The 16,619-nt window shown below is 37.4% G+C and overlaps 1 protein-coding gene across 1 annotated transcript in view; it reads left to right on the top strand.

Moving 5' to 3' along the window:
* TIAM2 (TIAM Rac1 associated GEF 2) overlaps positions 1-16,619 on the top strand; it is a 180,234-nt gene that overhangs the window by 117,120 nt on the left and 46,495 nt on the right. The window contains exons 10-15 of the mRNA XM_085297988.1: positions 2,434-2,496; positions 7,850-8,017; positions 10,591-10,701; positions 11,086-11,164; positions 12,429-12,521; positions 13,534-13,794. Coding sequence (XP_085154114.1) covers positions 2,434-2,496; positions 7,850-8,017; positions 10,591-10,701; positions 11,086-11,164; positions 12,429-12,521; positions 13,534-13,794 — 775 coding nt within the window. The remainder of the gene's footprint in view (positions 1-2,433; positions 2,497-7,849; positions 8,018-10,590; positions 10,702-11,085; positions 11,165-12,428; positions 12,522-13,533; positions 13,795-16,619) is intronic.

The following is a 16,619-nucleotide window of genomic DNA, read 5'->3' on the forward strand; positions in this document are numbered from 1 at the left end:
ATGGGTAAATATTTATCTGAGATGAAGTTCTTTGGGTAGCTCTTATGCGCTATGGTGTATCAACAGTAATGTGTTTCTATGATGAAGCTGAACAAGAATAAACATTCAACTGTGCCTTATGGAAGAGGGAGCTGAAGYGGAAATTTTCCCCAGATGATCATTTTCACGTGTTTTCCTTTGACAGATGAGGCAGGCCTGCAAGTCCTACACCTCTGTTCCTCTATTAGTAGTGGCCTGAGGAGAGGGGTATTATGCTCCTTAGTTCTGTTCCCAGTCGAGCTGGGAATACCTCTCATTGTCTTAAGTGTGTGACATGTTCATCTGTATGCTTTATAGCCCGCAGAGGGGATTCTGTGGCACTCGGAGAAAGGCAAATCATATTTCYATGATGAGGAGAGGAGAATGGCATTGTTGTCCCTGGCGCTTTTTGGCAGGCAACAGAGGGGATCCAGGGCATGGGCAGAGGTGCTTCTCTGCCGAGTGCTCCTGCCCTCCCGGGCAGATAGGAGGAAAGGCTTTGCTCACCCTATTTATTCCAAAGCTTGCAACCAGATGGCCCCAAAAGGTGTTGGTTTTCCTCCACAAGCTCTTTTTTTTTTTTCATCTGTTTTATTAAACATCCGACACTAAAATTAAGGAAATGTAAATGCAGGGTATTACATATGAGTAACACTGGGTTATGACTCATACCTATAAAAGCAAAGAATTTTTAAGAGCATAAATTAAAACACTGAGCCACTCTAGAAAGTGACTGAAAAGGGAAGCCACATCATTGCGCAGATGTGTGTGTATGCACATAACTGTATTCGAATATCAAAATCAGGATGGGCCTGAGGCTACCTTTCTTGTGATCTCTTATGAYCCACTGGGAAATGGGATTCAGCAGAAAAGTGGTGCCCATTTCTTTGCCTATTGTGCTCTGATGTCTGTGTCAAACAATAAATTAAAAAATTTGCATTTTCTTGCTTTCATGGATTTCATTAAAGTTTTTTTGACTCAAGTTGGTATGGTGTTGTCTACATGACCCTAGCTACAAATTCAGATGGTGCAGTCTGGAACATCGTTATGTCAGAGACATTTTAAATTTTATCCTAAGTCCAATTTTATGYTGTTAATAAAAATAAATAAAGTACTAAGTTTCTGTGCTGGAAGGCTTTTGTAAACATTAATGAAGTGGCTCAGTCTTTTTAGAAATCATTTAATGAAACTGAGCTGTAGCAGATGGGGGATGTCTAGGCTCACATTATCCTTAGTTTCTTAAATGCTTATCTGCTTTCTTGAGTCTAAACGATAAACTATTTTGAAAAATCATAAACAATAAAATACCTTGACCGCATCTGTGGGTAAGATAAGGAAAAGTAAGTTCAGAAATGGTGCCCTTTTTTCACATCATCAGAAACAGTGTTTCCCTGGAACGTTAAAAGAGTTTGTCATTGTCTTGGATTATCCAAAGTCTCTTGCTAGAACAAAAAAAATTCTAAAAAGGAAAAGAAAAACCTAAACAAAAAGCTCAGTGTTAAGTCTGATATTGTCCTGATTTGTTCACCCCAGAAGGAGGTGAAATAAGTTGTTTATATTTGTGCTTTGGGAGGATAACATTATTACTTGCAAATCCTAAAATAATATGTAAATTATGTGGATCTATCTGCATGTTTATGAAGCCCTTATCACCAGAATATCTGACTGTATCTTTAGCCATTTAATATATTTTAAAAATTATGTTAATAATCCCATTAATAACACCTTCGTGGCATGCTAGTAATTTTGTCTTCTACACAGGTGGGGAACTTAAATCTCTGTCTAATTTCTTCTCTTCCAAGCAGACACGATAGTCAGCTATTTTCATTACTTACTAGTGTTGGTTTTGGATCAAGTGTGCTTTCAAAACTGAAAGCTAGGTTAAAAAGTTTCATTGATAGTGTGAAGCTAACTGCTCAGGTATAAGAGAAGAAGAACTATAAGGCAGGGAGTTTTAGAGAACTGCAACACTGATTTGAAACAGCTCCTTTAAATAATCATGAGATTTGTAGTTGTATCTATGAATATACCAAAGGTAGAAACTACAGGCATAGTACATGATTTGAAGGTAGATGACTTTTATGTTATCATTAAAAGGTAGATAAGAAAGAGCAAGGAAAAGAGAAACAGGGCACGAATGCTTGTGCACGTATTTGAATGTGAGCGTGCATATAGTCTGGAAGAAAAGACTTGCTTCAGCTTTATTTATGGAAGGAGAATTGATATTTCTTTAGTACTTCTAATCGGAATGAAGTGATAAAAAGTGCAAAAATCATCTCTAGGGTTTAATAGTTTGATATATCTTTATTCATTTAGCTTTCATTTTTACTTATTCACAATAATTTACCTGATACAGATAATARATAAAGCTTTAATGTGTTTTACTTACTTATTTATCTGTAATATTTTTAATAGATTTTTGATTCAGCTGGAGGACATGGATTTGCTGGTACCCAGAATTCAGCCAACTCTGCTGAGGTAAGATAAGTCTGTCTTTATTCTTCACCATCATGTTTTAGAATTCCTGAATATATGTCACTAAGTGTATGGTGAGGCTGATTCAGAAACCCAGACGAGGATCATAAAACTTCAGTTAGTGTTACATGACAATGATAATTCTGCTAATGAAATGACATAATGAAAACATAAGTTTCTGAACACGTATGATAGCCTTTAAAAAACAACTTCTTTGTAGCACTAATGCCTGCAGACATACATTGTCTATATATTTTAGGTTGATGTCTGAGAGAGAAAGAATTGGAAATGAGCTTGGCTGAAAGCCTCTTTCTTGGTGGATCAAAACCCAAGTTTATTGTTCTGCTTTGCCTCAGATTAGTTCAACCAAACCTGTAAATTTTGAAAGACAATTAAGTCTAATTATACTCTAGTTAGCATACCAGTAGAAAAATGTAAGTTAAGATATAACTGGGAATTGCCCAGGTAGAGGAAGAGGAAGTGGTATTCTCTCAGCTGCATTACCCTGTAAACTAGCTGCCTCTCAGTGCTCATGGAAATACATCCTACACAGGAGGTAAAGTTATTTCTTGTTCCTGCCATGCAGAGAGCAAATTGAGAGCACAAGAATCATGATTCCTCTCAGTTTCCAAAACATCCCTAGGGATAATATCACTGTCTTGTGCTCTGGAAACAAAGCAGGACACTGTGRATTTCACAATTATATGCATGTTGGACCACTAAGTTTTGCGTATATACTGTAGAGCTTACACAGAGTCATTCTCCCTTGGTAGGCTTGCACAGATTCTCTCCAATTAAAATATTCAGATTTAATCTTGTGAAATGATTTCTCTCTGTGGTTTCATATTCTATCATTATTGATTAAGGAGACAAATTTACAAAACTTGAGTTTAATTGTTCTTCTGGCATATGATGTATTATCGTACCTAACATCACTGACATGGGATGATTCGTGTTTTCTTGCAGATTTTATTTCATAGAAAAGCGAAACAACTGAATCCCAATCTCATCCCTTTTAAAAGGGATGGCAAGAGGGATCCTGAGGTTGGGCAGGCGTAACATCTCATCAGAAGTGGTAGCTGTAATAATTGGGTACAGCTGGTTCTTCATTCCCAGAACAGATTTCTCACASCGTAAAATGAGGAAACTATTTTTGAGGGTTGGGGTGGGGTTGCTCAGAGAGGTGACAGAATTTTCCCACTTCTTATTTTTTGGTTTGTGGAGAAGACCTGTCCATCCGAACACRTGTGTTAGTGCACGTTAAACTTAGGAGCAAACCAGCTGTTGAAACTGAGGCAAATCTGCTGACAGAGCACTGTAATTACAGCGCAAAAGAGTAGCTGCCAGGCAGAACACCTAGTCAAAAGAAATGAGAACATCCCACTGTTAGTTGCTGAGTTTCTAGACTGTTTTGATTATAGTGTAGCCAGATTTATTTAATTGCAACATGCACCAGACCAAAAAGCAGTATTTGTCTTTCCACTAATCCTCCATCTCTATTCCTCACTTGTTCCCTGAACCAGATATTCCTTTTATGTAGTTTAAAACTTAGAAGAAGACTTTAAAAAATATATATATATAATATATATGCTACAATATTACACAGTCAAAATCTGCATTTAAAATGAAGTGCTACCTTGAAAATGATTAACTATAATGAAGCTCTTCAGTGAATTTCATGAGAGAAGTTTGGACAAAGTTCATCATCTCACTTTTTTTTTTTTAATCTTTGTGTGTGTGTGTGTGTGTGTGTGTGTGTGTGTACGGTGTGATACATGATTTATTTTCACATCAGTATTCATTTAATGGCCAGATAATAAAACAAAAGCTATACCACTGTGAAAAGCTGTACCACTTCTCCTACTGACAATAGCTAAACCTGTAATGCTGTTTTGCCTCCTGAGAGTGCCTTTGCTTTTTCTGTGTACTTTGAAGAAAAATTTCAAAGCAAATGAGTTCATTGAGTTATTTGACTACTTACCCGTTATTTCCTATCCCATTTACTTTGCAATATACTCATGGGATGGGAAAATACGTGTTAAAAAAGCAGCACTCTCTTTTAAAAATATAGTATAATTATRTGGGATTTCTGGGTGAAAAATCTCCTATGAAGAGCACTCACAAATCCCACCGAAATGTATGTTTGATGTGCTATGAGATTGCATCTATTTCAGCTCTCAGAAGGAGCAAATACAATTCATGCCTATCAGTTCCTGTGAAAACTTGGGAAGATTCTGTCCCTCCTAGTGCTGAGGACAGAAGAAGTCTCCTAGGTGCAAGTCTTGGAGGTTTCTACTGAAGTGGTTTCATAGGAGCTACTCAGTTTAGCCCCAACACCCTCAAGAGTAGGATGTTCACAGTGCTGGCTAGTTCAACAGTGCTGTTTGTAGGTCTTGCATCCTCTAGCGTAGCTCACTCTTCCCAAACCATTTTGAGGACATCCAGAAAGTTTCAAACGTGCAACAGAGAAGGAGGGGAGAGATCTGTTTCCTTTGGTGCTAAGTCTGAGAAGGGAAARGCCCTGGTTTCTTGACCTGCCTCTCTCAACATGGTTTATGCCTTATCCATGGTTACTGGATGAAAACACCTGAATTTGGGCAGGGAATGGGAGCGCCACTCTCTGGGTAGAGGGCACTGGTGCAAGSGTGATGCTGCTGCTGTTTTGGGGCCAGGCTGGGGTCAGCTGAATTCCAGACAGTTACAAAGTTTAGCAAGGTTGCTTTTCGAGACTAAAAAATTTGATTTAGGTACTGAAGAGCTCTGGATCTCAACCTTATTTCTAGACATTTTTTAATGGGAATTAAATATAGCGTGGGCATTTTTAAGATCCTGACATTCTGATGAGTCATACGACAACTCAGAACTGATTCATCATAACTTTGAAAACCGTTRCTTTGGAATCAATCCAGTTTCACTGGCTGATTTTGAATAAAAAGCAAAAACAGGATMAGAACTTTTATAAAATGCTGCCTGAGGAGCACGGTGAGTTACAAGTAGTGAAGTCTTCCAGGAGGCTGTATTTTCCATGAAAATGATGTTAAAAACAGGCAAAGACTGTGGGAAATTGTGAAGTAACCTATTGGTCCTTCGGCAACACTGTGGCACAACGTGTAGCAGTCTGTAAATCCTGGCAAGTATTGCTGGAAAATTGGATGGGTTGTTATAACTTTATGTGGCAATGAATGAATGAACTATTGTAGTATTAGTCACTGCAAGCATAACAGGAAAAAAAATTTCTTTTCGTGTCAGATTTTCTGAGATGGAAAATGTGGATGAAGCCACAGTATCTTGACTACAGTTAAGGAACATATTTTTGTTTAATAAGAGAGAGATCAGTTTATCTCAAAGCTTATTCTCGAGCACCAGTGTACACAACCAAAAAATGAAAACATCTTCACTTGATTGAAGAACTATCTATCTTGTGCTTAAAAGCTTCAGGGAAGCACGAAGGTGATCTTAAGCCTATTTTTCATCACCTTCATGTTCTGTGGATTTTTTTTTCTGTCTCTGGTAGTAATGAGATTTATTTTAACTGGACAAATTTGAAGAGTTACTATTGCAGTACAATATACCATCTTGGTAATTACAAACTTCTGAATTTCTGGGAGCATCTTCCTAGCTCAGGCAACATAGCTTCAGTTTTTCCTGCAAGAAGCCAACTGAGAATTAACAGTTTAACTCTTTGCATCATAACTGCAGCAGCATGTGTGCCTTGCCCTTTTCCTTATCTGTCATTTACATTGTGGAAAAGAAGTCATCGTTTATTCCCAGACACTTGATTTAGTATCTTCTGAGAGGACCGCAGCTCTGCTGGATTTTATTCTTAGACAACAGCAGTTTTATGAGCAAACTGGAACAACAGCCATTGAGGCGAAATTTTACCTGGTGTAAATGTCAACATTCCCTGAATTGCAGTAGCATAACATGATTCCTATATAGTAGTGGCTGTACATTGGTGAGATTTCCATGAGCCAGTGCTAATTAATATTTAATTTTCAAGCTAGTTACAATGCATAGTTGAGCAGTAGATACATGATTCTTGAATGTCATTGAGTGATTATTGTATTTCTAACAAAACCAGTGTTACTCTTGCATAGAACTGTTACAGTGCCACACTCTGGTTTGGCTGCAGCCTGACTTTCTGCATTGTTTGGTAAATTCTTGAATAGAACTGCTTACTATATCATTTTTACAGCCACAGTTGTTATTTCAAAAATAGAAATAATATTGGTCGCTTTGTTGCTACTCGTAGATTGTTGTCAATAACTACTGCCTGCAGCAAGGGAGGAAGTAGTTGCTATTTAGTGATTTTTTTGGAGCTTTTAATTGCAATGCACTGTTGGGTTTGTGTCCCTGCAAAGTCAGGAGGAGGAATTGCAATGTGTGTATGCAACCCCCCCTCAGCAAACAAAAAACCAACAACAGAGATAGGCATAATTCAGCCTAAGATGTTTCATGAGCCACAGCTCTGCCACTTTAACAGGTTATTGTCCCTTTCCATTGATTGTAAAGGAAATTCATAGAGACTCTGCAAACTTAAATGATTTGATGGGGGCAGTAAGGTGGTGTATAGGCAGACCAAAATATATAGGTGAAACTCCAAGTTCAGAACAGATCTCAATGATTTTCTTCCTCTTACGTGACTTCCTTTGAAACACCTAGCCTGAAGTACATTACAGAAGAGAGTGTAAAAGTGAAGGTGAGAAAACAACAAGGATTTTTGCGGGGGTGGATGTTGTATTAGATCAAGCTGAGTGGCTTTTGAATGAGTGCGAATGCAAACCAAAATGCTAAACAAGCAAATACTTTACACTATCTATGAAACAATATATGATCTTAAACTGCAACTAGAATAAAATCACTTTATTCTGTTGTGGTCCTTTATTTTGCTGTTGCAAGCCTTGCTCTACAGTGCGCTCTGCTGGAAGTTTACTATATTATCATTTTCTGTCAAAATTTTAGCCATTTTTTTTGTATTTGTTAATTAGCTAAAAATTGTAGAAGTTGGTGGCTCGTTAGAAATTTCACCCACTGAGATATAACATATAGCAGCTATGTATTTTCACTTAAGGGTTAAATCATCAAATAATATGAAATAAAGACATGAAAGCCCATAATGGGAATGCAGTAGAAATGTAATCCATTCTCAAGAAGATCTGTACTGCAAGACAGTGATGGTGAATGAGAACAGGTAATAGAACTTAATCCCTTTCTTGCCGTGAGAAAATATGTAGCACCATGTCTAAAAATATCGTGGTTCATATCCACTGCAAATTGCCAATATAATTCTACTTACKATGTTTTGGAGTTCTTTTGCGACATCGAGAAAAGTTTTAAATTTCTCCCTTATTTTCAGCAGCAGGTTGATGATTTCTTGAATGTCTACTGTTCAGTGCCAGAGAGCATCCAGAAGGAGAGTGCTTGGGAAGCACAAACCTATGTTCATTTTTGCGATGGTCAAGGAGTGGCATTAACCCTCAAGCCAGAACACAGAGTGGAAGATGTTTTATCTTTGGCATGCAAGGTATTCAATTTTCAGACATAACTGTGCATTGTTAGTAGCTGTGGGATATGACAGGGATATAACCTAAAGTGCAACAGCATAATACCAGCGTCTCCCTGTCCATGTATCAAGGCACATTCTGAGTGTTTGCTCCATTTTCTTCAGCTGTATTATTTACGTATTGTAGTCAAGGGAGCGGGGTCATGGAAAACTTGTCAAGTTACCTTGCTCAAGACAGTGCACAAAGAATCCTTAAAGAGCGGTGACAGTCTGCTGGGTAGTCAGTGCCTGGGAAATCTTAGCACGTGCCCAGTCTAGGTTGTCATCCCAACAAACTGGGCTGTTCGATGCATAATGGTGACTAGTTGAGTTAACACTATGAGACTGAGATTGAGATCGTGAAGACTGCAGTGACAAAGACTTGTCATATAGGTTTGTGTCTTAGAAGACTACTTTTTGCTTCTAATTAGCTAAATTCCAATTCTGCTTCTGAATTTCAAAGCTTGCATTCAGCTGTGAAAGGCAGTGCTGTAGATTTGAGGAGGGATTGCTATAGCTCTTGTGACAGAACTTGAATCAGTGGTTAAAGATAAGGTAGAAATACTAAYCTTAGATACAGCAGAAAGGTCAGGGGCCTCTGTCTTCACTCATGTCAGAGATTGAATTTGGCTCTGACTTCATGAATCAAATAATTTTGAAGTTATAAAAACAAACTTTTTAGAAAAAATAAATTTCACTTCCTACTTTCTGACAAGTGGTAAATACAGTTTAATTTACAAGTAAAAAACAGAAAACAAGGAGGAAAAAAAATGAGTCTCACTCTGCACAAAATGCAACTATAGCTTAGACTAGTGTGGAATTTCATGTGCGTTAATACAACTGGCTTGAAGTTAGTGAGTTATGAGGCTTCTAATGAAGGAAATGCCTCAATTTAATGACTATTTCTACCTGATAATGTTGTAAACAATAAAAGTGATGAAATGATACTAGTTTTAAAAAGTTAGAATGAACTGATTTATGAATCAAAACAAGCCTGCTGATTTAGTCATGTCACCATGCATCTACGTAATGTCACTGAGAAGAAATGATATTACTGCTTTCCCAGATGGGCTGAATGCTGCAGAAGCCCTTTATTCCCTAGTTTTACTTTTTAAAAATTGACTGTACCTGTTGCGCTATAGGAATTTTGAGACAGTATTTGATCACCAGATGGCAGAGGAGAGCTGAAACATTTGGTACCTTAACTACTTCCATAAGACCGTAGAAAGAGGAAATAAAACTTACAAACATAAAATTAAGTTGTAAAGGAAATTCCTTACCTCTCTCACTCCATCATTCCAAAATATCTGTAATTGTAAAGCTTATTTTTAATCTTTTTATGTCTGTATCACTTGAAAATTTAGTTTTAAATTATTTGATTTTTTTCTTAAACTTTTTTCTGTTTTATTTTTTCTTTCTATCCTGTGTGTAAAGCTTTTCATAAGCATACTCTAATGCTGAATACTTTCTGCTCATCTTTCCTGATTCTTTTCCTTCTTACATTTTCATTCTGCTCTGGTGAGTGTAAGGAATCTTTCTTCTTTAAGAGAACATATTTGCATGGTATGTGTATAAGGATAAAGTTCAAAGGGTTGGTTCTTTTTTCATTCACACTTTATGGGGTTTACCCTTTACTCACTTCTGTTCTCCATCTGAGGCTTTTGGGTAGCAGATACAGAAAAAAATGTGCATTTCAATATAATTTTTCAAGGTATAGTTCACATACATATACCATTACGCAGAATAAATTGTTCAGCTAAGCACTACTTACTCAGAAGATTTAAGTTTTCAAACTGCAGAGATCTGTTAAAGAATTTAAATAACCTTAAGGGATGCAGTCTTTTTTTCCTGTTTTAGCAAAGTTGCTCTATTAATATGCTAAAGCAAAATATTTTGTGCAGTAGTCTCACTAGCATCCTGATTTTTAGAGAGACTCCCATCAGGGGCTCTGCACTTTCAGACAAATATCCTTTAGGAGTACTCCTGTTTCCCTTTGACTTCCTGTTGAAACTGGATTTTTGCTTTGACCTCATGTGGAGAAAAAAATAGGTGAAACTCTCTGATCATAGATGAAACTTGACAATAACAATAAAGTCCAATAAAGGCAAACCATTCCTTAGGGAATCTGCTTCCCATCCCACTCCTTGCCTAGCAGCCCATACGTGTATATACGTTTTCTACATCAGAAGAATCAGTTGCTTGGCGGAACTGAGTCATTGAGAATAGTCACAGAAAAGATGATTGTGAGAGCAAGTTCAAAAGGGCAGAAAGGAGTTGTAATATAGCTGGAAATACATAACAATGCCATGTTAATCTAATAGCCAAGGCATACTGTTTATTAAAGGATTTGGGAGGATTCTAAGAGAAAATGGAAATTGCGCTTGAGCAGTACAGCTAGTTACATTTCTGCTACAGAAACAGTCAGAAAATGAGTTGCTGAAGCATACTTTTGCATGATTTCTAAAGGGCTCTGTGTGTTTGGCAGGGGGGACTTTGTCATCTGGGATTCTGGAACTAAATAATGAATTCCCCAAACCATTCTTTTTATTCCTTAGATGAAACAGCTGGAACCAAGGCACTATGGCCTACAGCTCAGAAGACTCGTTGATGAAAATACTGAGTATTGTGCTCCTGAACCATATGAGTATATAGTAGACCAGGAAAGTGTGACTCCTTTTAGATAAGGCTCCTTGATGTTTGTAGCTGCAGTTGAATGAATATATATGGTTTAGATCTAAAATAAGATTCCTGGATTGCATTCTGCCATCCTTATTCAGAGAGGGCTGTATTCCTATCTGTGAAGAGACTGAGATTGCTAGGCACCACAAACACCCTCTTCAAGAACAGTTTGATGATTTAACTGGGACTTTTGGTACAAACGTGAAATGTCAATCTCTACTACAGGCTGGATTTTCCATGTTCAGCTTACTCTGCTTTTAGTCCCACTGATTTCAGTGATGCTTATTTCCCATGTTGTATTTTGGGGKTTTGATGCTTACAATTTCATTATTTGACAAATTATGTTATTGGAATTTTTTTTTTCCTAACAGGTATATGATGAAATAGAAATTTGTCCATTAAGTGTTTATCACGTTCATCTTACAAAGACTGAAAACATAAGTGATTTTGGTAAGTTCAGCCCAAACAGCTCCCAGGGATCTTTTTTTGCTTGTTTTTCTCGTTACTCACTTTTCAGGAGCTTTCTGTCTCTGAGAGCAGGCAGAGCCATCACTGATAGCTCAAAAATGGAGTCTACAAAAGACTTGAGCTAATATAAAGCAGACTTTAACTGGTTGTTTTACGCTGACAAGTGCATTCTTTTATTTCTCCATTTGGGAAAGATCTACTTTCTAATTCTGCTGTATGGGCCAAATAATTGAGTAAGCGTGGACTTGTCAGAAGATAAATGTCGCTTACCAAGCTAAATACAATCCATCAGGCCATGACCGAGAACTGCCCTCTTTTTTGGTAGTAGGATGCTCTGTTGGCCTAGTATCAACAGACTGTCCTTTGGAACAAATGCTGACAGGCCTTTCCCCCCACCCATGGCAGGCGGCTAAGCCTAAAAAAATTGTATTTCTTGCAAAATGTGAATCTTTTAGTTAGCATTCTGAAAAAGATGAGCAGAGCAGCGAACAAAAAAAAATGAGTTCAGATAGGTAAAATTCTGTGTGTGTGAGAAAGAGGAAGAGAGGCAGAGGAGGGAGGGAGGAAAGACAGAATGGGGGATTTGGGCTGCCTTCATGCCCGTTGAAGTCAGTGGCAGTTTATTCACCTTGTCATTTTGATTGGGCCTTTAAATTGAAATGTCTTTGGGATTTAAAAAAAAGTATCATTTTATTCCTTTTCATCCATTTTACTGGTCAGGCCTTATAGTCTGCATTGAATAAATACGCTACAGTTGAAACCTTACACTATTTGTTGGGAGTTTTACTTCATTAAAGAGTACAGGCTTTATCAAGCAGACAGGCAGAAAGGAAGAAGTTGAAAAAAATGAAAATGTGTTAACTGTGCACATAAAARAGATGCAGGAAATAAGTGAATGRAGAAATAGGAGTTGCATTCCCATGMAGTTTTGTAAGGTAGATCGAGGTGCTCTACTGAACTATGTTACTGAAATGTCATAGAGGGCTGAGGTAGAAAATATTTTTTTCAAAATACAAGTTGTCTTTTTACAGCACATCATGTTTCGTGGGAGTTAAAAAGTCTTTAACTGTTTGTACAATGACTAAGCCTTTATATTGTAATTTCTCTATAATTTGCGGGTGTGGTTTCATAATAAGTATCAACTCTCTGATCAGGTAGAATGTACTAAGCATGCAAAATAAAATGAGAAGTACTTCATACAAAGTTTATTTAATTGTGCTCTACCTTTAAACCTCTTCTACTTCAGGTTTTGCTGTCACAGCTCAAGTTGATGAAAATCAGCATCTCACAAATATATTTATAAGTGATGTTCTCCCTGATGGACTGGCATACAAGGAAGGTATGTATTGCATTTATAAGAAATACTGTTCTTCATTACCCCTTTAATTCCCAAAACATGAAGGAGCTTTAGCATTGCTGTTGGAAATGGTTCTTAGTTTTTACGAGTTACGTCTTTCCTGAAGACCATAGAAAGTATGTGGTACTAGAAAAGATAATTTACGTGGAGTAACTGACTTACCCTTTTAACACAGTGATGAGAATTCTTGGTCACCCCTGGGGACAAATTCTATTCTCAGCAATACAACCAAGTGCTTTTGCACAGAGAAACAATCTGGTGAAATTGTTCATCTCATGGGTTTGGCTGGTTTTCAGGGCCCATCACTTCCACTTTTTCTGGCAATTAAAAGTAGCGTCCCTCCCCAAAATAGTTTCTTTCATACTTTCTCTGAGAGCCTGTGCTGGAAGCTTTCTGTTCTGAAGTGCTCAGAAAGTGCAATTCTCTTCATGTGCACAGCATGGTCATATCAGTTCTGTTCTCTGAAAAACAGAGAAACAATAGGTTCATCACACATCTAAGAGAAATGACCACTTGGTTGCTGCTGATCTTGAAAGACGACAGTTGCCACTGTTTAGACTTACTCAAAAGCTCATAAAAGTTTCATCTGTTAGTATTCCAGTTTGGCAAGAATGATTTGATCTGCTTAACTAGTTCCTTCTGCCTCCCAGACTGAGATAACAGAATATGAGTTATTGTGGCATATGCTGATAGGCCATCTTTTAAAATGAACTTCATGTCTCTGAGTGTTTTCTGAAGATTACTCCCATCCCCATCCTGTAGTAGCTATAGAAAGAAAAAACCTGATGCAGTATCATGTATAACATCTACAAAAGTAAGCGTGAGATCCAATTCTGTAATTATGGCACATGTAAAACTCCTATCAAGTCTAATGGACTGATTGTAGGATTGGGATATGTGAATACAAAAGCAAAAATAAAAAATGAAACAACAGTGATGTTTCCATTTTATATTCTCTTCTCTTCTTTTTTTTTTTTTTTTCACATGCTTCCAGGGTTACGAGTAGGCAATGAAATTTTGAGCATAAATGGAGAGGTTGTGTCTGATCTTGACCTCAGACAGATGGAGTTACTGTTTTCAGAGAGAAGTGTAATGCTCACACTAAGAATTAATCATTATGGAGCTCAGCAACCATTATGTGCTTCCTGGTCAGATGGTGATGTTTCCAGGGACCCAAAAAGTTTGTTGCCCCCTCCAAACCAGTCACAGCTCCTGGAAGAGTTTCTGGATAACTTCAAAAAGAACACAGCAAATGGTAAGAGTTTGATGCTAATTTTATTACTTTCACCTCACTTGTGATACCACTTTTTTCTTTTAAATTCACGCATATTTAAAATTTTTCTCATGCATCAGAGAGAAACTCAAATTCAAACGTATTAAGTTCCATTTACACTTCAAATCTTTCTGTTGTTACATTGTTTTCTAGAAGTGTAACAGAATATAATCATTTCTGTGGGAAAATTATATTTTTAATTCATTTGGTAGCACCATCAAGTGATGTCAAGCACTTTTAACTGTTGTGTGATGCCAGGTGCTTCCACTAATCCATTTCCCAGGCATCAGTGGTTGAAATGATGTGTCTTTCAGAGGCAGAAGTTTAGTTCTGCATTTAGCATGCTTCACATATGGTGAGGTTCCACATACATTCAGGGCATCTTAAACATAATAATCAACAACACCTCAGAATGGAGCCATATAGCTCTGCTCCCACMCAGATTTATTATCTCTAAGGTTTTCCAGTTTAATACAGCTATTCACTGTATAGAAGAACATCAATTAAATCAGCTTTCACTACGATTCTTTTACTACCATCTGCTCATGTCTCTTACTCAACCTAATATCCCTGTCCTGAGCATGGATCAGAGGACATGTCCTATGGGTACTGTGTCAGGATGAGATCATGATGGGTTTCCACATGAGGAACACCAGGCAAGGAGGATGCCAAAAGCCTGCACAGTAAGGACAGGGTCACCCCACAGCCCACCAGCAGCGAAGAAGATGGTGGCTACTGCTGGGATGTGTCCTCAGCTGGAAGTAGTTGCTGGTCCCGTCCACCTGGACTTCTTAGCTTTGGCTTTGAGCCAGAGGGGCTCTAGCACTGTCTGTCGTGGTTTGGGTGCGTTGGGAAAGCTTGTGTGTGGCAAGACTGGCAGCCCCAGAGATACGGAGGAGGTGGAAGTGGTTGCAGGGGCAGGATGAAAGGGGAAGGAGGGAGCAGCAGCAGTGAGAAAGAACAAGATTCAGTTGATGATGGGCAAAACTCTATCAGTTTCCTCAAGTGAGACTTGTCAGCAAAAAGATGAGGACACACTGCCTTGGAATTGCTCTAGCTTGGTGAACTCAAAATAAACCTTTGCATCCCTTCCATTAACGGTCGAAGCGTTACATCTTGTAATATTAAAACACTTGTAAATGCCTGTCTGAAATAGAAAGTATCTGGGGATTTGCTTTCCTTCCTTTCCCCACCTTGAATATTTTTCAGTTGAGGTATAAGCAGATTTAATTTGAGTTTCTTGAATGGAAAAGATGCAGTTTCCTCTTTGTACCTCTGGGAGATGCTAGTAAAATTCTGCCGACAACTGGCTCAAAATAGCTGTTGTGTAAAAGAGGGCAGGAAGAGGTACAAAAAAGAGTCTCTGATTTTTATATATATATGGTGGCAAGTGTTTTCTGATTGGATTTTTTTCATAATTAAAAAAGGGAGGAATAAAAGAATCACATAGGAGAAGCTGTTAGAATGGATTTAATTATAAAACAATTTTATTAGGACATCTTTTGAAATTAAAATAAATCCGAATACAAGATTTGTGATACGGTAAGTAGCAACTCTCTCAGGGGCCTTAGTTCAATTTCAAATGCCATTAAATTGGCTATTGGCATATAAAAGTTAGTGCCATAAAACAAAAATTATGATAGAGCTAATTAATTACATAATTATACCAGGGCCATTATTCAGCTTGCTGGCTTGATATCATAAGCCAGCATTACCTGGAGTCTGATTATTCAGTGTAATAAATATATATGTCCATTCACTAGATTCATCATTCCTCAGGGATAAATTCACAACCTGTGCAAATATTCCATTATAATAGGAAATTACTGGARTATGTATTATACTCTAAGAATTAATGGATAGAGGGACATAGCGTTTTTGCTTTTCTGCTTAAAAGAAGCTAATGCAGACATATTTTGTTCTGAAAGGGAACAAATTGTTCTAAATTAAGCTTCGTGAGAAAGACTGTGATGTTTACAGAATTACCAAATACCGATGCTTAGTTTCTGATCACCTGATCAGGTTCARATGAAAACAGAAGAAAGTTCATTGCTTTGAATTAGTAGATAATCTTAGGGGTTTAACTGTTCTATGTCCTTTTACTTACTCAGAACTTGAATTAGTATTTTAGATAAGAAGAAAAGGTATTTAATAATCTGAGCAGGGATTTGGAGCCAGGGACACGTAAATTCTAATCCAGTTGTTGACACTGTTCTGACTCTTTTGGTGGGGTTGAGTGAGTCTATTTTAAGATCAGTTTTAAAAAAATATTTCTGATGTTTGTTTGCCTGATCATCCAAGGCAGTGCTTTTGAAAATCAGCTAGTTCCTGCAGTGGGGGAGATTTTCAAGTGTCAAACACATTTTTTATCAAGGGTATATATGTGGCATTAAAAACCTTAATGTTTCTGCTGTCACCTCCTTGCTTTTAAAAAATTAACTAGTGCTATTTATCTGTTGCAGAATACTGTGAAGATTAATAAATTTTAAAAAAATACAGTGGTTGGAAAATGGAAATTCTCAGCACTTGGAGGGTCAGCACAGAATTTCCTGTAAATCACTCACTTTATATAACTTAGGTGGTAATAATTTGTCCACAATTGTTTACAGTTTTGTAACTGCTTAGTATAACTCTGAATGCCTTTTCCCACTTATTCTCCTGTATTAAGAATGTCCAATTTTACCTTGTGCCAAACTTTGGCAGCTTTTACTGTACAAAAGGGAAGTGATTGACTTTCTCCAAAGCCACTAACTGCCACTCCTAAAAATCACTCCCAGGGAATTTTTTGGAAGAATGATTCATTTTCC

The sequence above is a fragment of the Rhea americana genome, unplaced genomic scaffold (assembly GCF_003343005.1).
Source record: "Rhea americana isolate MKP2758 unplaced genomic scaffold, rheAme1 scaffold_134, whole genome shotgun sequence".
In the NCBI taxonomy this organism is placed as follows: Eukaryota; Metazoa; Chordata; class Aves; order Rheiformes; family Rheidae; genus Rhea; species Rhea americana.